The sequence below is a fragment of the Acomys minous genome (genome assembly GCF_964271855.1).
Source record: "Acomys minous genome assembly, chromosome: 3".
Lineage (NCBI taxonomy): Eukaryota > Metazoa > Chordata > Mammalia > Rodentia > Muridae > Acomys > Acomys minous.
Genome location: NC_140485.1, coordinates 60,519,768 through 60,547,172, shown reverse-complemented (window position 1 = coordinate 60,547,172; position 27,405 = coordinate 60,519,768). Strand labels below are relative to the sequence as shown.

Here is a 27,405-nt window from a genome sequence, read left to right as displayed (position 1 = left end):
ATTTGACCAGCCTGGTCTCAGACTTTTGATCCTCATGTCTGAGCTCCTGGGAGCTGGGATGCTATGTGAGAGGTTGGACACCTTGGTGTGTCTGCGAGGGTAGCTTCTCTCTGTGGTCTTATCAGAGAAGGCTTTCCTAACCTCAGGCTCCCAGGGTCAGAGCATATAAGGACTTCCTGTGATATTTTTCTACTATACGTAAACATATGCACTCATGTATATGGAAGGGCTGGCTTTTCTGTTTGTCATCTAGACAGCCGCGGAGCATGGGTCGAATGCGATTATTTTAATTTGTTTTAGCAAGTAGGTATGACTTTATGTTCTTGAAACTACATATATGCTTCTATATTACTCACGCATGTCTCACATGTAGAGATTCTATTTGACTGGAAAACTCTAAAACGTTATGTAGAGTTTACATTTAAAAACTCTCGGAAAGTTACATAAACCAAGGGTCCCTCACCTGTTTGCTGCTTTTAGCTCCCTGTTTACACTTTAAGTTCATTCCAGGGCTTTCCATTCTGTTTCCTCCCTCCCTCCCTCCCTCCCTCCCTCCCTCCCTCCCTCTCTCCCTCTCTGTTCCAGCACTGTAATGAAAATGGCTGTTTCATTAATGAAGCTACACGTGTTAAAGGATAGGGTGTCAAAAGTGCAGGGTCCACTTTGAGAGTGGAATTGGAAACACATAGAAGCTTCACGCTCTCATGCCTAATTACATCGGTGTTAACTCAGGGCCGAGAGACTCACAAGGTTCTCAGAATGCATCTGTGCTGCACCCACAGCAAGCACTGGACCGTGGAATTGGGTTTTATTGATTAATCTGTGGCTTCGGACAAGCATAAAGTCCTCAAAGACTTGACTGAGGAAACTGCAACGTAATGGCCCCAGGTGAGGGGAGACGAGTGGGGCCGTGTGAGAGAAGGGCAGTCCTAACACGCACATTTAGCTGGAGGACAGGACTCTCTCCATCCCGAGGGTCTCTTCCCCGGGTCAGCACATGTGAGGCCAGCCTGTCCAGCAGCCTGCCAGGTCTCACCTTAGATCCCATGGCAGAGTGTTGTAGAGCAACAGGGGAACGGAGGTCCTATGCATTTCAAGCAACGTCAAGACCCATAACCACAACCTCAGCGCCCCCCTCTCCTGAACTCATGGCCATGAGCACATGACCTTGATGCACCAATCTTCAGGGATCCCTGCTGCACTGACCTGGGCAAACAATGCTCACCATGACTGAGCTCTGGAAGACTGGGGTACACAGGTGTCATGAAATACATAGGAAGGACCCAAAGAAAGCAGACAAGAGGCTTGCATGGGGCCCACAAGTCCAGTTCGAAACCCAGATCTTAGGGGGCTTCTCTCTAAAAGTATAAATGAGAAAATGGGTCATCTCAGTGTGGCAAACCAGACATGAACTTCGAAAGGCTAAGTTGATCTTAAACTCAGTCACGAGTAAACAGAATGTGAGAGAGGGAACAGGCCCAATGGCACGTAGTGGAGCTGACATGCCCTTGGTATCGCTCACAGGCACACTCGAGGTCCTTCAGACTGAAGCAAGCATTCTAGGAGAACACTCACATCAAACCCTGTCGGACTCTTTAGAAATGGAGCTTGGCATGAGGGTTGGAAGCGAGCTCTTGTGAGGAGGCTTCAAAGCGGCAGCTGAGGGCCGGGGAAAGGCCATAGAGACATGTTGTATTGACTCTGGCCTCAGCCTGGGCCCAGAGGGCCTCTTGAGTGGGAATTGTACCATATAGATTGTCCTACTTAGAGGTGAGTGTGTCTGAACCACCACATCCCACACCAACCAGTTATCTACAGGAAGTGAAGGTGAGGTAGGAAGTTTCCCAGGCATGCACAAGCAAGTCCAGCCCCCACTGGCCCAGAGGATATGAGAGAGTCCCCAACAGCAACAACAGGGGTAAAGGTGGTGGCCCTGGGGAGAACTGTTAGACGGTCCTCACCGCACCTGGCCTGTCTTAGGGACCCCTGAATGACAGGAGATGAAAAACTGCCCAACCAGGCTAAAAATTTTTTTAATGCAGCTGCTTGTGGGGCTGGGGGTGGGGGGGTCCTAGCTCTGAGAGGATCAAAGACAGATAGGAACAGGCCCCAACCCACGACTAAGTAAAATGCTGCTTCAAAGACACACCAGGGTCCATATAGGCCCACAAGAATGACAGGGTCCAGATCCCACTTGGGTAAGACTGGCTAAGAGAGGTCCAGGAAGTCTCCTGACAGGCCCCCTAGCCACTTTGATTGAGTGAAGTCTCTGAGGTTCAGGTTATGTGCCATTCTTAACTCCTTCAAGCCAGCTGCAGTCCCCCGCGGTCTCAGGGCAAAGGTGACCCTGCACACTTACTGGCAGCGTATTTCCCTCAGGTCTCACCTCTCTTCCTTCCTTTGTCTGTGTGCTTTTGAGATCACTCTGCAGGCACTCCGGTGGGTCCAGGGGTTATGAAGAGTGAAACAGCAGCCTTCCCTCCCTGCCCTGATAGCTCTTCAGGGAATCCGTGGTCTTGACAAATGACAGGGAGGCTTCAGGGAAGGAGGTGGGGGTGCGGGGTGGGGGGGCGCAGGGAACGGACATCCCCACTCCCGGGGGATGACAGCTCCTGCTGCTGGCAGGGAAGGCTGGTTTTTTTTGTTTTGTTTTGTTTTGTTTTTCAAATGTAGACATCCAGTGAAGATGAACAAAAGGCCACGTTCTCATTGCTGATGCCAAGAAAAGGCAACATCTGAGAGGGTGCTGTGTTCAACTTAAAGTTCTGCAGTCAGCCCTGGTGACTAAGTCCTACGGGTGGGTCTTGGAGTAAGCGCAAACACACGAGGCAGGAAAGTGGTTAAGCGCGTTACCTCTTCCCTAGAAGGTCCCGTGGAGCTTCATGGTAGTCAAATGCTTGGAAACCTAAGCCTGTACAGGAAGGTGGCTCCCCCAAGTATCTGCAAACAGGGCGAAGAGCTTTCAAACACGCTTAAGGCATGTGGCAGCAAACCGTCATCTCGGCTTGCTCACCTGGAGGCTGTGGGTGCTAGACTAGACGGTTGGTCTACTCAGGGCTCTACTTGCTTGTCAGTAAAATAGTGTGAGCCTGAGCTCTAAGAAACAAGTACAAGTCTTTGTGCAGATCACGCATCTACTTGCATTACCAGGGCACACGCCAAGACAAGTGCCATCTACGCGACAGTCAGTACAAGTGAACTGCCCTGTTCTCCTTCAGCCTTGTGACGTCTTCCTTCTGGGGTGTGAGTGACATTTTGTTTTGGGGACCACTAGATCAAATAAACTGGAAAGGGTCTCTGATGAGGCATCTGTGCAGATTCCCCAAGACGCAGGCTGCCAACATCGCTTCTGGTGGTGGCGAGTGACCACGCATGGCTCTTAACATCAACTGTAGTTTATGTGTCAGTAGGCCCAGGAGAGTAGCAGCTACCATGCAGATCAGTGCTGACGATAGAGCATCTTCATCTTTGTTCAAAGTTCTATCTATCCAGCAAACTGTTTAGCAAGTAGCCAAGGCCCAGAATTTAGTATCAATATCTAATGGCAGCATCACTTTCCTAAGCAGTTGCTAAGCAGCACAAGGGACATTTAAATATGTTCTCATGATGGGGATGTGCCTCAGTGGTCTGAGTGCTTTCCTCACATGCACGGAGACCCAGGTTCCAGCCCCAGCACTGCAAACACAGGCCATGGAGAGCTGCGATTCCAGCTCTCAGAAAGTAGAGCCAGGAGGAACAGATGTACAAGACCAGCCTCAGCTCTGTTGCAAGTTCAAGGCCACCCCGGGCACCATGAGGCCATGCTCCAAAATACCACCTCACTGGGTCCCCACGCAGCCTTGTGGGCTGTGCTATTCCGATCCTTGCACCCCAGAGTAAGTAGATGAGCTTGGAGAGGGGGTGGTTGAGTGAAGGGCTGCTCAGAGCTGATCAACTACTTCAAGTCCAGCCCCAAGTGTCCCAGTCACCCACACAGCGTCTTTGGGTCTCTTGGCACATGCTCTTCCACACGGTGACTGTGTACACGCTGCTCTGCTCCCACAGGTGTGAAGGGAGTTTCTGGCAGAGAGCCAAACGGCTGTGCAAGCCACACTGGTTGCCGAGAAGAAGCTGTCTCCCCCACCGACTTGTGGGGTTAGAGCCACGAGGGACCCTCGAGAGAACTTCAGGAGGAGTGGCAGGTAACACTTTCCTCAGTGGTGAATCCAGACTGAGCTAGCAAAAGCACCAGGCTCTGGCATTTATGTTGTGATAGTTGTAGGTGTGCAGGGCAAATCCAGTCGGGCCAGGTGTACGAAAGGCTGTGATGAGGTTTGTATCTGGAAGACAATCAGCTCTGGTCTATGGAAATGGCATGAAGTAAGAAATCAAGATGCCGATTCTACCAGCGTAAACATATCTCCTGCCCTGGCTACAATCTGTATGGATACAGATTCCCGCTGGGATCTGGGATTGCATACACCAGGACTCCAAGGTGACTCCACCTCCTTCGTCTCTAGACAGAAGTACGCTCAGCTCTTTCCTCAATCCCATCATTGTAAGGCTCGGGGCGGCAGGGGGTGTCAGAGCCCACAAGCAATAGGCAAGTGTTATGGTTCTGTGAGAGGCATGTGTCCAGTGCTTACCTGGGCAGCAGTCAGGACAAGGCCCAGAGAGAACAATTCTCAGAGGCCGACAGATGTCCCAAACTCGTCACCCTGAAAGCGAGGGCAGTTCAGTGAGCTCTAAGGACTCCAGCCTCAGTCTCGCCTCCAGAGGGTTGACTGGGAAGGATGGAGCCATCTTTGAGAGAATGTGGGGCCCATCTGGCCGGCAGCATCTGAATTACCATGTCTGGTTGTCAACCGACTGGCTCAAGGGCTGACCCTAGCCTTTGTCTGGGGCCTGGATTTTGGCTTTTACTCCTCCTCTGTGTAGCTACAGCACCCCCTACAGGCAAATGGCACTTGCTCCACCCCTATCCCCCTCCCCCCTCCCCCAGTCCCCAAAGTCTTCTCGCCAAGTAGAAAGGAAGATGTTTGCGACTCACAATTGAGCCGATGTAGGTACCCAGTCTTCCTGTTGGACGGCCCTCTGTAGAAGGCAAAATACTGTTCTTGTTAAGGCATCTCAAGGGTCTAGATCCGGGAGTTGGAAAGGCTGGGGCACAGAAGGATGAAGGAGCTCAACTCGGCTCTCTGTGAGTTGCCCTCTATTCGGTGAAATCAGCTACTGTGGTCGGTGGTACCCTCTGTGGAGGACAGAGGTAGACACCAGCCTGTCTGTAAACCAGGACAAGAGAGAAGTCTCCCATATAAGGGCCAGATGATACTGTGCAACTATGCTTTCTCAACGGGCCTCCACGAGACAGTATTGATGGCATCTCTGTGCTTTCTAGACTCTGGAGCCTGGCTCTTCCCATTCCTTGTGAGCTTCTTCAACTTGCAAGCCCATTGCTGGGAACCCAGAGCTTGAAGCTCTGGAAGGCGAAGGGCTGCAGGCACAGGAGCCCCACATCGGAAGGACCCTCATGTGGGCACCATGGCACCTGCCAGCTGGCGCTTCATTCTTTCTCTCCATGTGCCTCATCCTCACATGTCTCCATCAGGGTTTGGTTTTAGAGCTTTCCTTCATGGCCCATGGAGCTCCAGTAACAGCCCTGATAGACTGCTGATGAGCTGTCGGGGAGCTGACGTGGGCAAGAGGTTGCCAATGGTCAAAGTTGAAACAAGTGCTCTTTTTCCTACCTATCTCTCTCTCTCTCTCTCTCTCTCTCTCTCTCTCTCTCTCTCTCTCTCTCTCTCGTATGCCTCCCCCCTCACCTTCTCTCCCCATGCTCACTTAATAAACCTCATGTAATCTAAAAAAATTTAAAAAAAGTTGAAACAAGTGGGACCAACTGGACTCTGCCAGTTGCCCCGCAGAGCGGAGGTCTCCAGCTCTTCCTGTAGCAGCTTTGGAATGGTGAATCCAGCTGTGTTGAGAGCAGGTCACAGGCCCAGGCTCTGTGCTGTGCAGATGGCGGGGGCAGAGAGAGTCTTTGTTCTTAATAGTAAGGGAGACAGGTTGGCTGGCTACTTGTCCATCTTTAACCAAACCATACTAGGACTGGCATAGGTGAGCCGTTCACATCCCTATAGAGGGAGGATTCTGACTATAAAGCTAAGACAGATGTGCTCTGACCTACAGACCCAAGGGCTCAGTATGAGATCGCTTCCATAGCCTCCGGCTATAGCCTTACATTTCGGCTTCCAAAGCAGCCATGATGCTGATGGTTAATACATGTTCATGTGTGAGGGTGGCATGTGCAGAGTACGGAGTGAAAGAGAGACCCTTGGTGACCAGTGCCTGTGCTGATAGGAGGAATATGTGGCCACTCTCGTGAGTCTTGGGAGGAGAGTCCCTTTGGAGACCAGGGCCTTTTTATGGAAAGGTGGGTGTGGCTTTCTGGCTGGGTGTCTGTTGGGCACATGGAGGAGATTGGCTAGGAAGGAGGAATGCAGGAAAGGTAGAGAGAATGCAGGAGCTGCCCTGTGGGATGGCCCAGTAAAGGGTGCGTCATCACCCAGCATGCCTATTGGACGGAGGAAGGTTGCTCTGCTTTCCCACATAATGTAGCCACAAACCTGGCACGTTCTATCCCCATTCAGTTCTCCTGGGAAGCCTTGGGGCCTCATTTTCCCCAAAGGTTCAGAGAGAGCCGTCTTCTTCTTCTCTCTTCCAGCCCTATGATTCCAGTTTCTTGGGCTTGTGTCCTCAACTTTCCAAGTATCTCATTCCATTGTCTCATGACTTTATCTCCTGTGTCACCATAGGCAGAACCACTGGACTTAGAGTCCTCTTTAACTAGGGTCCATGTCCTCTGAAGAACCATGAATTATGAGTCTTGTGGATTGTTTGCCATCATCACTTTCATAGATCCCAAATGTTGGGAAGCCACTGCTCACCTTTGTCACTCACCCACATCCGATCCCACATAGGTGATTGCACCTGTGTCTCTAATGAGCAAAGGGCACAGTACGTGCGGACATCGATGTGCAGACAGGCTCATTACTTGGGATCTCCTTGGTAGTAAACGCGTTTGCCGGCATGTGGCAGTTAGCTTAAGCCATGACCACACAACCACAGGGCTGGAGAGATTGCTCAGCGGGTCAAGCACACGCCTGAGTGCAGTGCCCTGAGACCCACATGGAAGGCGGGGCATGGAATCTCAGCACTGAGGAGGGGGAGACAGGGGCATCTCTGGGGTTCCCAGAGAAGGCAAAGTGCTCAAATTGTTGAGCTACAAGTTCAGTGGGAGACCCTATCTCAAAAGATAAGATAAAGTGGTGCCTAATTACAGGTGGTATTTGACACTACACACACACACACACACACACACACACACACAGAGAGAGAGAGAGAGAGAGAGAGAGAGAGAGAGAGAGAGAGAGAGAGAGAGAGAGAGTCCCTTCACTCATCCCTCCTTAGCAGCAGGCTCTGTAATATTTTGGGACTCTCAGACTGCAGGCAACATCGCAGTAACAATGGTGTCCATCAGTATCCCTTTAGTGAGAAGACTTGGGCAGCCCCAGGCAAGGCCTCTCATGTGGTTTTGTGGGCTGTGCAGAGATTCAGCTCCATACTCCCCTAGAGTGTACCTAGCCTCACCCTCTAGCCCCAGCCATGGCATGATGCCTGTAGCCCTTCCCAGGCAGACCTAGGAGGCGCTGGCTCTGCTCATGGGTACAGTACTGGCTTCATCATAGACCTAAGGGGTCCTAGGATGACCAAAGTGGCCTTAAGAGAGCCTCTGATGTTCTCTGCCTCTTTCATCACTTTGAAAGCTTCTCTTAACCTCAAGGGAGGGACTGCATCCACCCAGCTGGATGTCTGAGAGGCTCCAGACACCCCCCCCCCAATCCCTCCACTTGGAGGTAATCTCCTCTGTACAGTCCAAACTCAACAGTAGCCTTCCATGGCTTTGTCACAGACCCATAAGCAAAGTTGCGAGCTAATGAATGAATAAGACCAGATCTTAGTAGGAACAGAAGCCATAGATGAAAGGCACTAAGTTAACTTCCCTCTGAGAAACCAGCTGCAGGTTTGCACCCCATGTAGGTAATAGTACCCTGAACACCCCGCAAGTCTATCAGACATCCAATCTCTCTGTCTGATATTTGAGCAGCAAGCTGAGCCAGAGGCAGGGGTCCCTAGTGCCTATTGTCAAAGGCTTCCTGTCCCTGCAATTAGTCAGAGCTGGAGGCATGGCCACTGCAGGGCAGGTGTGAGCCTGCAAGGCACGGTCTACACACTGGCCTAGGAAGAATTAATCACTCTGTGTCTTTATTGAAGTGTCAGAGAGGACCTCAGAAAGGGTGGCCGGCAGAGTATGGTGGACATCTGAGCTGGAGGGTGGGAAAGCATGTCAAAATAAATACAACTTGGAAACCAAAGGGCCAAAGGGTTGCATTACTGCTGCTCACCAGTATGACCATCTCAGAGAATAAAAGGGCACTCAGAGGTGAAAGGTGTTGAAGACAAAATGCGCTAACAAAGGAAGCCAGGCTGGGCTGTGGCGGTCTGCCATTTATAAACGACAGAGTAGGTGCTGGAGGGAGAGATCTGAGCTGATTCCCCATAATCAAGATGACTTGATAATATGCCTTTTACTATGTGTACAACTGTGGTGTGTGAATACATGCAACTGTGATTATTATTATGACTGTGTGTGCCTGTGACTGTGTGTGCCTGTAACTGTGTGTATCTATAACTGTGTGTGACTGTGTGTTTCTATAACTGTGTGTACCTGTAACTGTCTGTGCCTGTGTGTTTCTATAATTGTGTGTACTTTTAACTGTGTATACCTATAACTGTATGTGCCTGTGGCTGTGATTGTACCTATAACTGTGTGTGCCTGTGGCTGTGTATACATATAACTGCGTATACTGGTGACTGTGTATGCCTGTGACTGTGTGTACCTATAACTGTGTAACTGTGACTGTGTTCACTGTGGCTGTGTTTACTGTGGCTGTGTGACTGTGTGTACCTTTGGCTATGTGTACTTGCAACTGTGTGTGCCTGCGATTGTGTTGACTGTGACTGTGTGTGCCTGTGACTATGTGTACCTGTGGCTGTGTGTGCTTGCAACTGTGTTTACTGCAACTGTGTGTGCCTGCAGCTATGTGTACCTGTGCTTGTGTTTACTGTGATTGTGTGTGCCTGCGGCTGTGTTTACTGTGACTATGTGGTGCTACAACTGTGTTTACTGCAACTGTGTGTGCCTGTGGCTGTATGTACCTGTGACTGTGACTGTATATATCTGCGACTGTATTTACTGTGGCTGTGTGTACCTGTGACTATGTTTACTGTGACTGTGTTTACTGTGGTTGTGTGTACCTGTGACTGTGTTTACTGTGGCTGTGTGTGCCTGTGACTGTGTTTACTGTGACTGTGTGTTTACTGTGACTGTGTGTACCTGTGACTATGTTTACTGTGACTGTGTTTACTGTGGCTGTTTACTATGGCTGTGTGTACCTGTGACTGTGTTTATTGTGACTATGTTTACTGTGACTGTGTTTACTGTGGCTGTGTGTACCTGTGACTGTGTTTATTGTGACTATGTTTACTGTGACTGTGTTTACTGTGACTGTGTGTTTACTGTGACTGTGTTTACTGTGGCTGTGTGTTTACTGTGACTGTGTGTGCCGGCTGCTATGTGGCTGTTTGAAGGAGAGGGAGAAGAGAGCTGCATCCCAGGGCAGAGCAGTATGTAGTGGTTTGTTTAGTCCAAGAGGCTGTAATTGGAGAAACTTGATGCAATCAAAAGAAGAAATTAAGAATCCTCATTACTTTGGAATGAGGGATTTGCCAATTCTAAGGTAGGAAAGCCATGGGTTCTGGCCCTGGAGGCTCCCAGAAAAAGACATTTCTAAATACTGGTCAAGGACACACAAATCCAAGAACAAGGTAGAGCTAATAAGATTTTCTTTTCTTTTCTTTCTTTCTTTCTTTTTCTTTTTTCTTTTCTTTCTTTTTTTTTTTTTTAGACTTTCCCTGTCAATAACTTGGGATGAGACAGAGTGAGAGGATGTTTTTTAAAAATGTTTTTAAAGATGCTTGATTTCTCTCCAAACCATTCCAATAGCTCAGAGCGAATCATTCAGCTTAACAGATGGTGTGGTGATGAAGCTGTCTGTAAGCAGAAGGCCAGGGAAATTACAAAGGATGGAGACCCAAGTCACAAGATTCTCACTGATTACAGGCTGTGAGGTACTCTGAGAACAGGGTTTTGTTTTTCCTAAACCTAAACCCAATAGTAACTCAGCCGACTTTTCGGCAAGACAAGGAGGGATCTAGAAGTTTCTATGTATATACCAAGACTTTCTGGACCTCCCAGTATGGAGTATGAACACCGTGTGTGTGTGTGTGTGTGTGTGTGTGTGTGTGTGTGTGTGTGTGTGTGTATCACAGAAAGCAGTAATGTAGATTTAATCCTGCAAACTTAAACTGCCTCATTAAAATGACTGGCTTTTAAATAGCAAATCACCAAACATACCAAGAAAACAAATGTCTACCTCATAATCTAGACAGTTGGGATGCCACCAGATGATGATTGGGGTCCCGCCAGATAACATGAGACTGGCTGCTTAGCTGGCAACAAGGTAACCGACCTTCCTTCTTCCCTGCTTCCCTCCTATTTATCTTCCTGCTTTCTCATCTCTTCTGCCTCTCCTCTTTGTCTTCATCCTGCCCTCACACAAGCCCTTTAGAATGATTTTTCACAGTAGACTCCCCTTCTCCACAGACATCCCTTCTGATGTTTCCATTCCCTATCACCTAGAGTGGCGGAAACTTCTAGGAATAAACAGTTTGTAAGTTCTCAGCCACTTTTATAGCATTGTGTTGCTATAAATATTCAATTTTATTTCTAGTTATTCTCTTTGTGGGCCTAGTTTATAAATTAAATGCTACGGTGTGGGCAGTGGTGTCCAGGTAACACAGAGTCTGTTTGGGGCTTGGTAATGTCTGAAGTCTCGGTCCCCCATGGTGGGTTTTGACACATATTCCCTGTGAGGACGGGGACAGCTGTGAATTGATTGTTAAGTGAAAATTAGAGCCAGGATGTTGAAGGTCGTGGAGTTGATGGCAGTGACCATGGGAAGCCTACCTCATTCACACTCGTGGGGGGAGGCAGGCCAGGTGAAAAAAGGAACAGGAGACACCCAACAAGGACAGCAGTGGGGATGAGACTCGGGGCTCAGGAAGAAATTGATGAAATCTGTAATGTGTTTATGATGAGAAAGAATAAAAGCTTCCAGGAGGACTTGCTGTGGAAGCCAATTGAAAGCAAGTGTTGGTCCTTGGGCACCTGAGAGTTATGTGTCAAAATGAACCCCAAGTTCATCAATGCCTAATTGGCTTTTTATTGATATTCCCAGTTAAGGCAGAGCGTGTCGCTATAACCTCTAACAATGTGTTAACTACCGTTTTCTCTTTGTAGGCTCATCATCTTGGGTTTCCTTTTGCTGGGTCCCCCTGGCCCAACTTTAGGCTTTACTGTTTTCAGGATAAGCTCTGAAAGTTACTCTCTTCTACTTACAGTGAGCTCTTGTTCATTAGTGTATCTCATGTGCTTACTCAGTAGCTATGACCTCAGTCTGGCCATGCCAGCGGGCTCTGCCTTCAGGTGCCTAAGGCTGTGGTGAGTCCTTGTGGTCACAGAACAAACAGCCGAACAAAGCATCTTCATCTGAGTTCATTCAGAAGCTATTTTCCAGGCCTTCAAGACTGAGCAGGAAGGACAGGGGTGTAGCTAGTGGTAGAGCCATTGCCTAGCATGTACAAGACCCTATGTCGGATCACAGCACAATAACAGATAGATGGATGGATGGATGGATGGATGGTTGGATGAACAGATGGACAGACAGACTGATTAAGTCAAACCAAAGTTGCATATGCCAGTAATCCCAGCACTCGGGAGGTAGAGATAGCAGGACCAGGTTTTAAGACTATAGATAGCCAGTTTGAGGCCAGCCTGGGATACAGGAGGTCCTGCTACCAATAAATAAATAATTAATGTGTAAGTAAAAGTGACTAAGACCAAGCATAGGCTTGGACATTTGGTTTCTGGTTGTGACTTCAAGTTGTGTCAATGGTGGGAGAATCCCGGCAGCAGGCGTCTAGTTTGGAAGGCAGCGGGAAGACCGGCATAATTCAATTTCGCAGAATCATACTCTTCCATCTTAGGGCGTGTCAGCTGTCACCTCATTTTTTTACAGATGAAAACTCTGGGGGAGATGAAGGTAGCTAGTAGGAGCGAGCGAATGCTCAGTCCTTTCCCATCATGTAATGGAGACCAAAGTCTGAAAGGATGGGCTCGTCCTTTCTAAGGTCAACCCCTGAGGGAAAAAAAAAAAAAAAAAAAAGATCCATGAGGAAAATTATCTTTGAGAATTCTGAAAAATCCATTCTCAGCTATGATTTGTGTGTACAGGCCAAAGCAAAAATGCACACAGGCAGTGTGTTGGCGGACAAGCTAAGAGAAGGAAGCAGAAGGCCAGCGGGCCATCCACCCACCCAGCCTGGCCTGCAGATAAGCAGCAGTCCATCCACCCACAGACGGCAGGATGTGAGGAGTTCTCAGGTGTCCCTGCTTCTCTGCCAGGCCAGGCGTGAGCCTTCTGGTTTAGCACTAAGCCTCAGAGAGGCATGTGACATCTTAATGGATTGGTTTGTTGTGACGAGGATTAGGCAAAATAATAGAGCTGCAGTCTTCCCAGGTCAGGCGAGGGTGAACCACAGGTGTCACACGTCACTTACATGCATATGTGATGCCTTTTCCCTGGCACACCTGGGTCTTCCCTTACCAGCTTGGGGACAGGGCGGGGAGGAGGGGGCCAGTTTTCTACCAAGTGTCAGCTTGAGTCAGATGGAACCAGTTGGGGCCAGGTAGCTAAAGACCGACCTTTCAAAGACGTGGGGAAAGTTCGCCAACAAACCTTGTTCTGAAAGTGATTTTTTTCACCACCGTGTTTCCCAAGTCAGGATCTCACCCAAGGAGAAGCATTTCAGGTATAACTTGGGCGTACACAACAGGCATCCAACCACAGGCTCTTGCGTCATGTTCCCATTAGGAATAAAAACAACTGAAGGGGCCGGGGAGATGGCTTAGTCAGTGAAGCTCTTGCCTGACAAGCATGAAGACCCAAGTTCAAACCCCAGCTGGGGCTAGGACTAGAGAAAGAGGTCAGCACTTAAGACCATGGACTGCTCTTGCAGAGGACCTGAGCCGGAGTCCCAGCATGCGCCTGAGGAAGCTCCCTGTTGTCTTTAACTCCAGCTTCAGGGAATTTGACATCCTCTCTGGCCTCTGCAGGCACCTGCACTCACAAGCATATACCATGACACAGACATGTACACATTTTTCTTTTCAAAGCTAGGTGTGACAGGGTGTGCACCTACAATCTCAGACAGGAGGACTTCTGGTCCTCACTGGCCAGCCAGACTAATTAGGGCCCAAAGAGTGACCTTGTCTTAAGAAACAGAATGGACAGTACCTAAGGTTGACCTCTGGCCTTCTTGTGCATACATACACGTGTACTTGCACACACATACACACACACACACACACACACACACAAACACACACACACACACAAAGGAAAAAAAAAAGAGCAACTGAAAACCCCATAAATCTGTACAAGCGAAGGGCTGACCCCCGCCTGAGCAAGGCCGCCACGTGATACGCTGCTGTACCCTCGCTTTCAGAACATAATAAGGGGGGAGGAGGTGGGTGCCACATCCCTGGGACTTGTTTGTGTTTCCCGCGGGACATTCTCTTCTCAGTGAGCTGGAGACGAAGCCGCTTCCAGTCTCATTATCATTCGCCTGATATCACAGTTATTGACCGGGGCTGCAGAAAGAGCCTGGTAATTAGCTTGGCCCCATTGTTGTACTTCTGTGTGCATCTCTCTCGAATGGATGACATATCCGCTTTGATTACTACTATTATTATTATTATTGAAATTCCTTGCGGTAAAAGGGTCTGTTCCATTAAGTGAGCCCTGTCCTGTTTACTCGGAGCTGGCCTGGGGTACATTAGAACGTTCTGTGGTAGAAAGAGTACTCATATATTTCCTTAGAAACGAGTTTTGTGGAAGCGAAGAGAGAACATTGATGTAATGGAGGTTAATTATTTTGAGTTTTCTCCGGGTGGATTGGAAGGCCTGCCGCTCCTCTTAGTACACAGACTAAAATTGGAACATTGAAGGGGGACCGAGTGTGGCCCCATGCCCGATGACACATCTTAAGTCACACTGATTGAAGGAGATGTTTTATGAAATGGAAGAAAGCACACCGGGTTTATGGGCTGCTGTTTCCGGCAGGCAGCACGGTTTCCAGCTGTAAACATGGTGATGTTCTCGCTGTGTCTCTGAAGGGAATCTTTACTCTCTCAAAACGAAGCTTAGGATACAGCCTCCTCCATCTAGAAGGCTCATCTGTGTCCATACCGCTAAACAAACTTGGGAGACATGACTTTGTCCTTATTGTGCAGATGGGGACACTGAGGCCCAGAGAGAGGCGTGTGCCTAGCAACCTGCACGCAATCACTCAGATAAGAAATCTGCCGGCCTGCGTACCTGCTAGTGGGCTTTCCTCAGTACAAACCACTCATGTGCGCTCAGGGTTTGTGGCACAGACCTGCAATCCCAGCTGTGGTGAGGCTGAGGCAGGAGGAGAGTTTGAGACCAGCCTGGACTGCAGAGCAAGGCACTATCTCAAAAAGCAACAAAACAAAAGAGAAAAAGGAAAAACAAACAAACAAAAACAAATAGGGTTGCATCCACATGACCCCTAAGTAATTATTTACTCACGTTCTCTCTCAAGATCACTCAAAAATAAAAATAAAAATAAAACATAAGCCAGCCCAAACCAAACAAAACCAACAAAACAAAACAGACACAAAAAACAAACAAACCTTGAATAGATTTATTTTAAACAGCCCACCATTTCATCAAGAATAAGGCTAGTATGGGATGACATAGACAGCGTAACAAAGACGGGGAACACCACAGACAAGGCTTTTCGGTGACTATATTCTAGCTAGAGTCCTGTGAGCTAAGGCCCATGAGCTTAAGGTGCAGTGCACCTCTGAAGAATGTGCTGGTGTGGGGAGCGTCAGAGGCTGGTTGACAGTTTTCTGTCTGATCTTAGTGTTAGGAGAAAACAGGTCTGTGCAGGGTGCAGAGTGGTGTCAAATTAGGATATGAAAACATTCCCGTTGATGGAGGAATACTGCTCTCCCCAAGGGCCTGAGAAACAGATGAACTCAGAGTGGGTCCAAGTCTTTTCAACAGCACCTGCCACAGAGCCTCAGACTGCTCCCCCTTAGTAAAACTTCTCTTCCTCCGCTGCAATCCCTGTGTCCCTGATCTAGTTGTGTTCTGGACACAAGAATCTGGAAGTGACAGCATGTGCTCCCTGTACCCCAATTTCTGCCTGTAACACTGTCAGTGCTCATGACGTCACCAAGCACAGATGTTCCAATGGAGCTAGAGGAGCTAGGGTCGAGACCTTGTCTTCCAATTAGAAGAACAAACAAACAAACAAACAAACAAACAAAAAACAGAGAGAGAGAGAGAGAGAGAGAGAGAGAGAGATGACTTTCACAGTCATGGGTACTACCTCCAGAATATTGTAATGTAATAAATGAGGCTAAGGTTTGGGAAGCCCATCAGCCCATCCAACACCTCCTCTAGTGAAACTGGAGCTTGGAGCCATCACACAGGCCCCAAACTCCAGAGAGATCACATGCCGCTAGCATGGAGGCCAGAATTCAATGCTTGGTCTGTTTCCCACCTTATTTTTGAGACAGGGTTAATCACTGGGCCTGGAACTTGAAGATTCCGCTAGGCTGACTGGCTGGCCAAACCCTCAGAGAGTTGCCAGTCTCTGCCTCCCCAGAGCTGAGGTTGTAGGTGCAAGATTTTATGCTTGGCCCTTGTGGTTGTGAGCTAACCACTGAGCCATCTCCTCACCTCCTGTTGCACATTTTCAGCAGAGACTTCTGATTTGCTTGCTAATTAGTCTCTGCATACTAGGAGATTGACCTTGTCCCTCACTCATCTCAAGCAGCGGGTGTCCTTTGTCCCTGAAATGTGGTGCATGCTGCCTTTGGAGCCCCATAAGGCCCAGGCCTCTCCTCCTGTCCACTTGCTTTTCTCAGGGTCTCCTCCCAGGGTCTGAGTGGTGAGTGTTGTCACAGGTAGGAAATGGAGAGACTGCTGCTAAGAACCTTTTTCTGTTTAGATCTTAGAGAAGTTTCTCCTGACCAAACTTGAAGTCCACTGGGCACAATTTGATGTTCCTTCCAAATATTAATTGATTTGTTCTCCGGCAGAGGCATGACGTCTCAGCCCTGCTCAGGGACAGCCTTGTCACTGCTAAGGACACAGATCCACGCAGGACTTCCTCTGTGCCTGGCCAATTCATTAGACCTGGTTAGCAATTTGCCAACGAGATTAATTGATTTGCAGCTGCTGGGCCCTGAGTGTTAGTCAGCTCCCACCCCTGGGAACTCAAGAGAGCCGAAAGCAACATGGAAGGCTGTGTGCAAAGACTGGGGGCGGAGGGGGGGTGCCTTCCTTTGTCATAACAGGAGCTTAGACATGGTCTCTCAGTCCCTTCTGGGTCAGGGTGATATGTAGGGCCACAGTGGGGACTTCTGGGATAAAATGAGAAGGGTGGCCACAGAGAAAGTGTGTGTGTGTGTGTGTGTGTGTGTGTGTGTGTGTGTGTGTGTGTGTGCGCGCGCGCATGCGCGCAGGTGTACACATACTCTACTTTTTGTGTGTTTGTTTTGAGAGACAGGGATCCACTATGTAGCTCTGGCTGTCCTGTAACTCACAATGTAAACCAGTCTGGCCCTGAGTTCACAGAGATCCACCTACCTGCCTCTGTCTTCCCAGTCCTGGCATGGAGAGTCTAACACCATGCACGCTGAACCAGTTTCTTTCTTTTTAAAATTTTAATTATTGCACGCTTGGTGTGTGTATGTGTGTGTGTGTGTGTGTGTGTGTATGTGTGTGTGTTTGTGTAAGAGGAGAGGAGGGGTGGGGAGAGATGGTGGTCAGAGGGCTCTCAGATCCCCCAGAGCTGGAGTTACAGGCACTTGTTAGCTGCCTGGCAAGGGTGCCAGGAATCCAAGTGCCTCTGCAAGAGCTGGCTGTTTCCCTAACCACTGAGCTGTCTCTCCAGTGCTTTCAACCTTATTTTTTGAGACAGCATCTCTAGGCTGACTTCCCAGGAATTCCCCTCAACTTCTCCTCTCTCTACTTCAACACTGATTTTTTTTTTATGGCCTTCATGTTTGAGGGTAGCATGAACTGAGCCATCTCCTATGTCCCTCAAAGCTTTTATTGTCCCCAACTGACACCACGATGTCTTATTTAGAAGACTTTACATGTATACCTGTGTTAGGAAGATTTTATTGTGAGGAAAGTAGATGTTTGTCTACACACACACACACATGAACACATACATACACACATACAAACATCTACATACACACATATGAGAAGGGGATGGCAAGAAGAGGAAGGAAAGAGCTGTTATCTTATGTAGGGAAAAAAAAAAGCCTGGGTGTTTGTCCTGAGTCCAGCTTCTACTGATGCCTGCTGGGCTCAGTCACTCGGTCTCTAGCCATCCAGGAGCCTCCACAGCCTTCCCACGTTTCTGTGACCTCAGCTACTTGTCCCAGTCCCTAACCTAAACCTCTCAGGCCTAATCTAGGCCACTACCTGTCTTTAATCCCATCCACAGAAATGGCTAGGTCAAGTGACCCCCCCCTCCCTGTGGAGAGTAAAGGAGAAATGGCTGCCTAAAAGAGGAGGGGCCAGACAGGAGGTGCTCATCCATAGAAACTCAGGGGACGGTGCCTCACCCCTCCGCAGGCTAAGGCAGTGTTCTTCGGAGCCTTGACACCCCACAAGGAGGGAGAAGAGAGGGGGGAGGTGGAAGATGTCCTGAGCTCTCCTCAAGGTGCTTAGGGACTAGCTAGGGGGACCGTGCCGCCTTTGTGCAGGAGATGAGTCCTGAGGTTTGCATGCAATTACTGGGCCCCGCTGTGTGCCCGGCAGTGTGTGGGAGCAGGAGACAGGCAAATGAGAGCGCCGCATGGCCCTCGTCCTGTGGGAGAGCTGGGTCTGGCGAGGGGGAACTGATGGAGACTGGTAAACAAGTCATTACAGATGCAGCGCGGTGAGCTCTCTGATGTGATTATGCGCCTCTGAACGAGGGGTCCTGACAAGGCCGGCTGGAGGAGGTGGAGGAGGAGAGCCGTGGAGGCACAAACAGGAACTGGAGGAGGGCTGCAGCCGGTCCGCACCTGTCCCCAAGGCCTCTCCATCCAGCCCCCACTGCAGATGGAGGGCGGTGGAGGGGGGCTGGGGAGAGCTGTAGCTCCGTCCTCTCTCTTCCCTCACTGAATCATAGATTTTGTAAAAAAAAAAAAAAAAAAAAAGAAAAAAAATCAAAACCAAAACCAAACAAACAACAAAACATACACGCTAAAACAGTAGCATAGCACGTAACCACTATTTACTTGTTTATCTAAACTGCTGTTTCCTTGGCAATCACTAATAGTTTTGTTTACTGAGGTGACTGGTACCCTGGCTGTCGTCTCTCTTTGTCTCTGACTCTCATTTCTGTCTCTTTCTCTCTCTCGGACTCTCTGTGTCTGACATGAGCTCTGTCTCTTAACTCTGTGCCGCTGTTTCTGTCTGTCTGTCTCTCAGTCAGGCTCTCATGTAGCCCAGGCTGGCCTTGAACTCCCGATATAGGCCGGCATAACCTCAAACTTCTGATCTTCCTGCCTTCACCTCCAGAGAGCTGGGCTGACAGATGTGCACCTCCGTGCCTTGGGCATGCTATGCCGGGGATTGAACCTGGGGCTTTGTCTATGGCAGGCAAGTACTCTACAGACTGGGGCACATCTCCAGCCCTCAGAAGTTTGACTGCGGCCCCCCCACCCCCACACACAGAAAGTAGGGTGGCAGAAATGCCATGGGTACTAATGACCAGATCAGCCGGGGAGGTGGGAGTCGGGTGAGGGATTCTGAAAAGTGGCTGGCGCGGGACTACATGACAAGCTATGTGTATATGGAGACAGGAGGGGACCTGATCTTGGGGGATGAGTTTTCTTCTGACAGTCTCTCTACAAACCACCCTTCCAAAGATACTACAATTGAAGTCTGAATTTTGTTCTAGAATGTTCTCATGCAAAAAGTTAGAACAAGCAACCAATTGGAAACAGAAGATGGAGTAGGAAGAGAGAGTCCAGCCCTCAACAGCACTCTCATCCCCACCCCCTCCTTTGGGTCTTCACTCCCATCCCCCTCCTCCACCCCCACCCTCCAAATCCCAACTGCCCCTTTTGTTCAGAACTTTCAGGATTAATTCTAACTAAGGTGCGAGCAGAGAGGCCAGAGAGAAAACGTCCGCAAAAGTGAGTCCCCGGAGGAGACGTGTTAGGTGATATGCCACAACCGTAGGTGACAAATCACAAGGAGAACAGAATTTGCAGTTCAGTCCTTTAAGCCCCTGATGATGTCATGGAGAACCTTTGATTCTGATGCTAATAGCCCTTTGCCACCTGCCTAACCTTTTCCTAATCCCTTTGCATCGAAAGGAGTTAGCTGTCCACATCTGGCTGGGAGCTGACAGCGAGGTTGTTTTGATGGGACTTGTTTTTGCCGGAGCATCTGTTCTCAGGCCCTGCCGTGTATGTACCCAGCTCACCTGCAAAGCTGAAGCCGCTGCCCTCCATCTCCTGGCTTCCTGTGAAGCGTGTGTGTGTGTGTGTGTGGGGGGGGGGGGTTTACAAAGAGCGGTAATTTCATTTGGGGGCTTAGAATTCATTTGTTTCTAAATCAAGGGGCATCTGTCTCTTTTTGCCCGAGGCCTTCATCTGTAAAATTGAGTATAGCTACTGCCTCCGTGATTCATCTGATCGGGCTTCTGTGTAGATTTGACTCACTCCAAGGGGCGGGGGAATAGCTGAGACGCCCACCTAACAGGGGTCCTCATGGTCCAAGTAACGTTACAAAAGCACCACTCAGTAGCCTGTGACCACGGTGGCAGAAGATAGGGGGCGCACTACTGTTTTCACCCCGCATCTAGAGAAGACGTCTGTAGGCCACAGGAGTGAGGATCTGTGGAACCTCACTCTGCTACGGCGGGGGTGGGGGGTACCTAGCAAGACACAAGGAAGGCCAAGGTAGTCATGGTTCATGAACGCTTCCGATGACTGGAGCCCTGCGCAGCTGAAGGTCCCCAGTCTCCAGACAGGCGCCCCACTCCTGCTGGCCTTCACCCCAACCTTGGATGCTGGCAGGGAGGTCGGAGATTCAGCTCCAACAACAAGCAGCTTCCTGCTTCCGCGTTTGAGGGTTTCCGCCAAATGTTTTCCTTCATCTTGATTTTCAGTATGGCCCACCAGGGTCAGAGGTGACTGTCAAGCCCCCTGTCTCCTCCCTACCCGCATCCTCACCGCCCCAAGTCGTGCCCAAGTTCATATGTGGAGGAAAAGATAGATTCCTAGATACCCCTCCCCACCTTCTGCTAAAACTCTTTAAATGTTGGCTTATTTCTTTAACTTTCAAAAAAAAATATATATGTGTGTATATATATATATTGTCCCAGCCTCAAAAGCATTAGTGTTTGATGGCTACGAGGCACCTGGCATGCTGGAGACGGACAAAAGCTACCTCTAAGCACGAACATTTGAAATTATTAAGTGTTCATTAAAGCACCCCGGGTGCACAGCGCTCTTAGGGATGTTTGCTTCTCAATTTTCTATAATTTCCTTATTTTTCTCTTCTAGCTAAAGGCGGATGAAAAACGAACTCCGCGCATTTGAGTCTCTGAATCATAGTTAATGTGAGACGCCCCCTCCCTTAACTGCACTGTTTCCCTCTGCCTCCTTCCGTCTCCTTTCTTATCAATCTGATAAACGTCTCATTCCTTTTAACCCCTGCTCTGACTGCCACCCGGGAAATGCGAGCAAAAGCCCCGACCAACTCACATGAGCCCCCCCCCCTCATCGCCCCCTACCCCTCCCTGTCTCGCTTTGGGGGAATGGGCTGCGGGCAGGAAGCTGTAGAAAAATCGAGAAAGCTGCAGCACTGCAGCCTGGCGCGGGCAGGGATTGGGGGCAGCTGTCTGGCAGGTGGCTGCAGTCTGGGGTGCACAGCACACCCTGGGCAGCCGCCCACGGCCCCTAGCCCCACCGACTGACTTCCGGGGGGCACTGGGGGAGCTGCGCTGTGCCTGGAATGTTCTGGAAAAACACAACGCTCCAAGCCCCCTCCCGTCCGCTCTCCTGTGACTCTGGTCTTACATGAGCAGAGAGGGAACAACAGCAACTAAAAGCTGTTTTTCTCCTTCCCTTTCTTTTTATTTTTTTGACAACAACCTCACATAACCTCAAAAAGTTACCCATGAATTTACCAAAAACTTTTTATGAAACTATTTTAACCTCTGGTGGGGGTTAAAAACAAGCTCTGTGGATTTATTACCCGGAAAAAAAAAAAAAGAGAGAATCGTGACTCTGTATTTGCTGCAAAATCGTCTTCCAAGCTTCAACGGCGCCCCCTACCGCCGCCTGCGAGGAATGGCGGGCGCCGACTGCCGCAGGAGCTGCGGGCTCTGCCTGGAACCTGTTCCCCAGCGGGTGTCTGGACCCCCACCACTGCATCCCAGGTCTGCTCCGAACCCGGACCCCTTCTGGGCCTTAGTTTACATTTTTCGGAGTTCCAGTGGCTGAACAAGGAGCAGGCTGATCGCCAGCAGGCTTGTACTGCAAGCCTGGGCTGGACCCCTGCAGAGCACAGGCGAAGCTTACAGTCTGAGCACGCAGGCGACCCTTGCTTGTTTATTCCTTTTCGCTGCTTTCACGTAAATGCCACCCAGATGTACTAAAGGAAGACTGATGACACACACCCCCTCCCACGAGGGAAGAAGGACACGAGTGCAGGCAGGGCGCCTCGGTGGAGGCTGAGACCCAGACAAGTTGAGCATTGCAGAGAGCAGGGTGAGACACAGGCAAAGAAAGAGAGGACCAGAAGACTCACAAGGACGTGGGGATGGAGTGAGGGTCCCTGTGAGGAGGACTCCCCAGCTTGGAAACATACCAGTTCTCGCTCAGAACTAGGCATGTGTTTACAAAGGACACAGGGTGTTGGGCTGGGGCGAGGGGGGGGGTGCGGGGGGGGGGGACGACGACACCAAAACCGTTTAGAAAGCAAATGAAAAGCAGAGTGAGAGACAGAGAGACAGAGAGAGAGACAGAGACAGACAGACAGACAGATAGAGACACAGAGAGACAGAGAGGAGCCTGTGCTGCAGACTGCCCAGTAGAGGCAGCAGCAAGTGGCACACAGGGCATCTCGGCCCTCACAACCTGAGTCCTGTTGCTAAGGACTGTTACTTCTGTGCTTGGTGTTCTGCCTGTGAAAGGTTGACAGTAGGTAATAACTCTGATACAGGGAAAAAGCCAGCTCTGCCTGATCTCTATGGAAAAATCTAGAATTTGACACTAAATAGATCTTCCGGTGTTTACATGATAGTAATTCAAACACACGCATGCGCGCACGTGCGCCTGAACACTGTTAGAGATCTGTATTACTGAGGTCACGGTGGGGGGCTCACGGTCATCTCCCCCTGTCATCTAACACCCACACATCCAGCATCGAGTTCAGGAGAGCCAAATGCCAAACCCAGTTTGCCTGTAGCTCTTTTGGATTGGAAGGGAAACAGTTCTTTTTCCTTTTCCCCACTGGCCTGCGAGACTATAGGAAGACAGCACCCCCAAGTCTTTAGAAATCCCCTGGGGCATGTGGTGGCACTTGGGGAAGGGGGACTTTTTCTTCTTATCTCTGAAAAATCTGTACCTCCCCCTCCTCTTGGTGGGTGCCCCTCTCTTCCTTTCCAGCTTCTCAGTGTACCGGGTCCATTTTGAGTTTGGCACTTGGATCCAAAGGTACATTTGTGGTGTGGGGGCATCTTCTCCAAGATGGACTTCCTGGGTATTGTGAAGGTTCCTGTGCTGAGGCATCAGACAGCAACGCCCTGGTCCACTGGTCCAGCCTAGGCTGCCTCCGGCCCTCCTAATGGCAGGACCTGATGTTTCTTTTTTCTTTTTCTTTTTCTTTCTTTCTTTCTTTCTTTCTTTCTTTCTTTCTTTCTTTCTTTCTTTCTTTCTTTCTTTCTTTCTTTCTTTTTTTTTGAGACAGGGTTTCTCTGTGTAGCCTTGGCTGTCCTAGACTCGCTTTGTAGACCAGGCTGGCCTCGAATTCACAGCGATCCACCTGCTTCTGCCTCAAAGGCGTGGGCCATCAGGGCCCGGCAGGACCTGGTGTTTTGATGCCCCTAGTGGTAGACTCCAGCATAGCACCCTGTTGCTTTAGAACCACAGACCAGCTTTCCTGCTTTCTCCAGTAGCTATTTCTTGGGGGTGGGGGGTGGGGGGCAGGGGAAGCTGCTGTAGCTTCCACTTGTTCCTTCCTTATTTTCCCTCTTGACATATGATCTGGCTATATAGCCCAGGCTGCCTCAAACTTGCAGTAATCCTCCTGCCTCATACTTGCCACCATGCCAGGCTTTACATGCCGCTTCTCAAAGGGCAACTCAATATTTCACTGTGTCCTCATTGTATTTTTTTCTTATAATTTATTCAGATTACATCCAGGTTGCTATCCCCTCACTTTTATCTTCCCGTTTCCCGCCCCCTCACTTTTTCACCCTATTCCCCTCCCGTAGGCCTGTGATAGAAGGGGACCTCCTCCGCCGCATATGATCACGGCCTATAAGGTCTCATGGGGATAGCCTGCTTCCCCTTCCTCTGAGTGCCACCAGGCCTCCCCACCAGGGGTAATGATCAAATACAGGTACCAGAGGTCATGTCAGAGGCAGTCTCCACCTCCCTACAACCATGGAGAATGATCTTCCATTGGCTAGATCTGAACAGGCAGTCTAGGTTCACTGCATGCATTGTCCTTGGTTGGTACAGCAGTTTGTGCAGGTCCCCCTAGGTCCAGATCTTCTAGCCTTGATGGTCTTCTTGTGGGGCTCCTGGACCCTCTGTTCCTTCTCCCCCCCAACCCCCACCCCCAATTATTCCATACCCCTCTCACTTGGAGTCCAATAGCTAGTCCCAGAATCTGTCCCTATCCCCTGCTGAGTAAAGACTCTCAGAGGACATCCACATTGGGCAAATATCCACTTATAAGTGAGTACATACCATGTGTGTCTTTCTGGGTCTGGGTTATGTCACTCAGGATGATCATCTCTAGTTCCATCCATTTGCCTGCAAATTTGAAGATGTCCTTCCTTTTTAATAGCTGAGTAGTATTCCATTGTGTAAATGTACCACAGTTTCTTTATCCATTCTTCTATTGAGGGGCATCTAGGTTGTTTCCAGATTCTGGCTATGAAGAATAAGGCTGCTGTGAACATGGTTGAGCAAATGTCCTTGTTGTGTGGTAGAGCATCTTTGAGATATATTCCAAAGAGTGGGCATATATCTGGGTCTGGGTCTTGAAGTAACTCTATTTCCAGTTTTCTGAGAAAGCACCAGATTGACTTCCAAAGTGGTTGTACAAGTTTGTACTCCCACCAGCAATGAAGGAATGCTCCTCTTTCTCCACATCCTCTCCAGCATGTGCTGTCACTTGAGTTTTTTTTTAAAATCTAGATCCATATTTATCACTATGCACAAAACTCAAGTCCAAGTGAATTAAAGACCTCCACATAAAACCAGATACACTAAATCTGTTAGAAGAAAAAGTAGAGAAGAGCCTTGAACTCATTGGCACAGGAGACAACTTCCTGAACAGAACACCAACAGCCCAGGCTCTAAGGTCAACAATTAATAAATGAGAACTCATGAAACTGAAAAGCTTCTGTAAGGCCAAGGACACTGTCAATAGAACAAAGTGATGGCCTGCAGACTGGGAACAGGTCTTCACCAACCCTACATCTGACAAAGGGCTAATATCCAAAATATATAAAGAACTCAAGAAATTAAACACCACCAAACCAAATAACCCAGTTAAGAAATGGGGTTCAGAGCTCAACAGAGAATTCTCAACAAAGGAGCATCAAATGGCTGAGAAACACTTAAAGAAATGCTCATCATCCTTAGTCATCAGGGAAATGCAAATCAAAATGACTGTGAGATTCCTCCATCTTACACCCATCGAGGTGGCTAAGACCTCATTGCATCTTAAAACGTTGAACGTTGCAATGGAGACCATAAGGAGCCACAGACATAGATGCATCTTACCTCTGTTCATGCGATTTAAATAGAGTATATTGTCGACTCCCACAAACCCACACGTTAATGGCTCAAATGAAATTGGTGGTATGTGTTTTAATCTGAAAGCAATTATTTTTCTTGTACGGCTGCTTCTAGGCTCTGCTGGATTTTCACTTCTGTAGTTTCTGCTCTGCACCCCGCCCCCAATGTAGAGGAAGATTGCTGCATGCTGCCAAATGGCAGAGGAAGCTCCTCGTTTTCAGTTATTAATTTCTATCTGTTGTGTGCTGTTGTATTTCATTTTAATTAATTGAAGTGACATTTCATTAGAAATGCAATGCATAATTTAAAAAAAAAACCCTGAAAAATGAGAAAGTTCCTTAGTCCATTCTAAGTAACTGTGTTTGGAAGCTCGGAACTCGCCCGACATGTTCTGGAGGGCAGGGTTCGCCGGCTCGCTCTGTTTGGTTTTGTGTTTACTCTCCCTGTCACTCACTGCCTTTCCCGCAGCTGGGTTAGCCAGACTCTCATTGTTTTCGACAGCTTGAGTTTCCAGAAGCTCATGAGGACACGGGCCATACTGCTTCACTCCTCATCTCGCCTCGCCGTAAATTTGAGGATCTGCCATGCAGCCATCTGAGGCGTTAGATGAGGAAGGAATTGATGGCTTCTCTGTCGCGTGCAGAGCAGAATGGGAAACTGGTGGAATCGATGCAGGCTGGAAACGGCTATTTCTAGAAAAGACTAGCTCATTCCATCAATCTGTGCTTTGTTCCTCACAAGCAGGACCCATTAGACCTCCTGGGGGACAGGCTGACGCATCTGCCATTAGGTACAGTTAGGTAAATCTTTCATTCCATCTTCAGTGTGAGCAGCAGGGTGCTGGAGGGTCAGCTGGCATTCAGAGTATATACCTGCCTCATCCTGTGGGGAGTCTCAGGAAACTTCAGTGTCCCCTTGGGCTAGGAGAATATTCGAATAGCCATCCCTACGTCTGGTACCGAAAGATTAAAATCCAACTCAAAAAGACTTAGGCCCCAAAGCACATACACTTGTTTTGAGGGTATTCAGCTGGACTGGCCACTTAAGCAACGGCCTCACGTGTCATTCCTAGACTCCCAGGCTATCCCAGATGGTTCACAGTGGTCCCATGTAGACCCAACTCACCTAGTGATTGCTGACTGCATTAGGAAGATGATTAGTCAAAGTCCCAGCATGTCTACCTCAGGGACACCTGGCTGTGTGTAGCCTTAGGTCCACTCCTGGGCCAGGTGGGAGGTGATAGCCAAATGGATGGGGTGCTCTCACCTCCAAAGAGGTGGAGGAGAGCGAGAGTTTTCACAGCCAGTGAGTTCTGTTCTGTGCATACCATGGTTCACCTGGCAAGGGTCTTAGTGGTTGCTGGGAGTGCTGTACACTGACCTTCTTCCAGAAAGTTCTTATCTCCATATCCTGTCTGCAGTCTCACCCCTCTGACGCAATGGCAACGGAAGCCATTTCTCTCAAGCTTCTTATTGAACTGTGTTTCTCCCATGGCATCTACAGAAACTCATCTCCAGGAGAATTTCTCCCCCAGGGCATCTTTAGAAACTTATCTCCAGGAGAACCCCAGACACTGGTTATCTGTAAGGTCCAAGATGGAGGCATCAGGTACCATCTAGACCCCTTCAACACAAGGCAGAGTCTGGGGACAGCCTAAAAGATACACCTAGAGATACAGGTGAAGCAGGCCAGTTCCCACTACCCACATTTAATTCATCACTCTCATGGTCCGGGTCCCTTTAAGTAATCGTTACATAAAGTCTTGGTTTGTGACAGGTGCCTTGCTCACATTTCACGAGGCAGCTGAGCTGAACTTGCAGCGTGCGTCTTTAATAACGTCTTTGTCATCACCGGAGCCGCTGGCTTGAGTCACCTAATGTGGCTTTCAGAGCACAGCTCTTCGCTTTCATCCTGCCTCTTTGAGATTTAGTACCTTTAGAACCCGAGGACAATGCCGTCATAGAGATTTATCCTCAGCCCTAAGAGCCCATTTTCACTCAACATTAGGACAGTCACTTTCATTTTTCCAGTAGATGCCTGTTCGCAATTTTCACAAAATATGTTCCATTTTGCTTTTTCTAAGGCAG

General features: G+C 49.1%; 1 protein-coding gene across 4 annotated transcripts in view; it reads left to right on the top strand.

The window, feature by feature from the left end:
• ZNF831 (zinc finger protein 831) overlaps positions 1-27,405 on the top strand; it is a 105,937-nt gene that overhangs the window by 53,064 nt on the left and 25,468 nt on the right. For all 4 annotated transcript variants that reach the window (XM_084776989.1, XM_084776988.1, XM_084776987.1 and 1 more), the window contains one exon: positions 4,045-4,181. In XM_084776989.1, the coding sequence (XP_084633115.1) occupies positions 4,045-4,181 (137 nt within the window). The remainder of the gene's footprint in view (positions 1-4,044; positions 4,182-27,405) is intronic.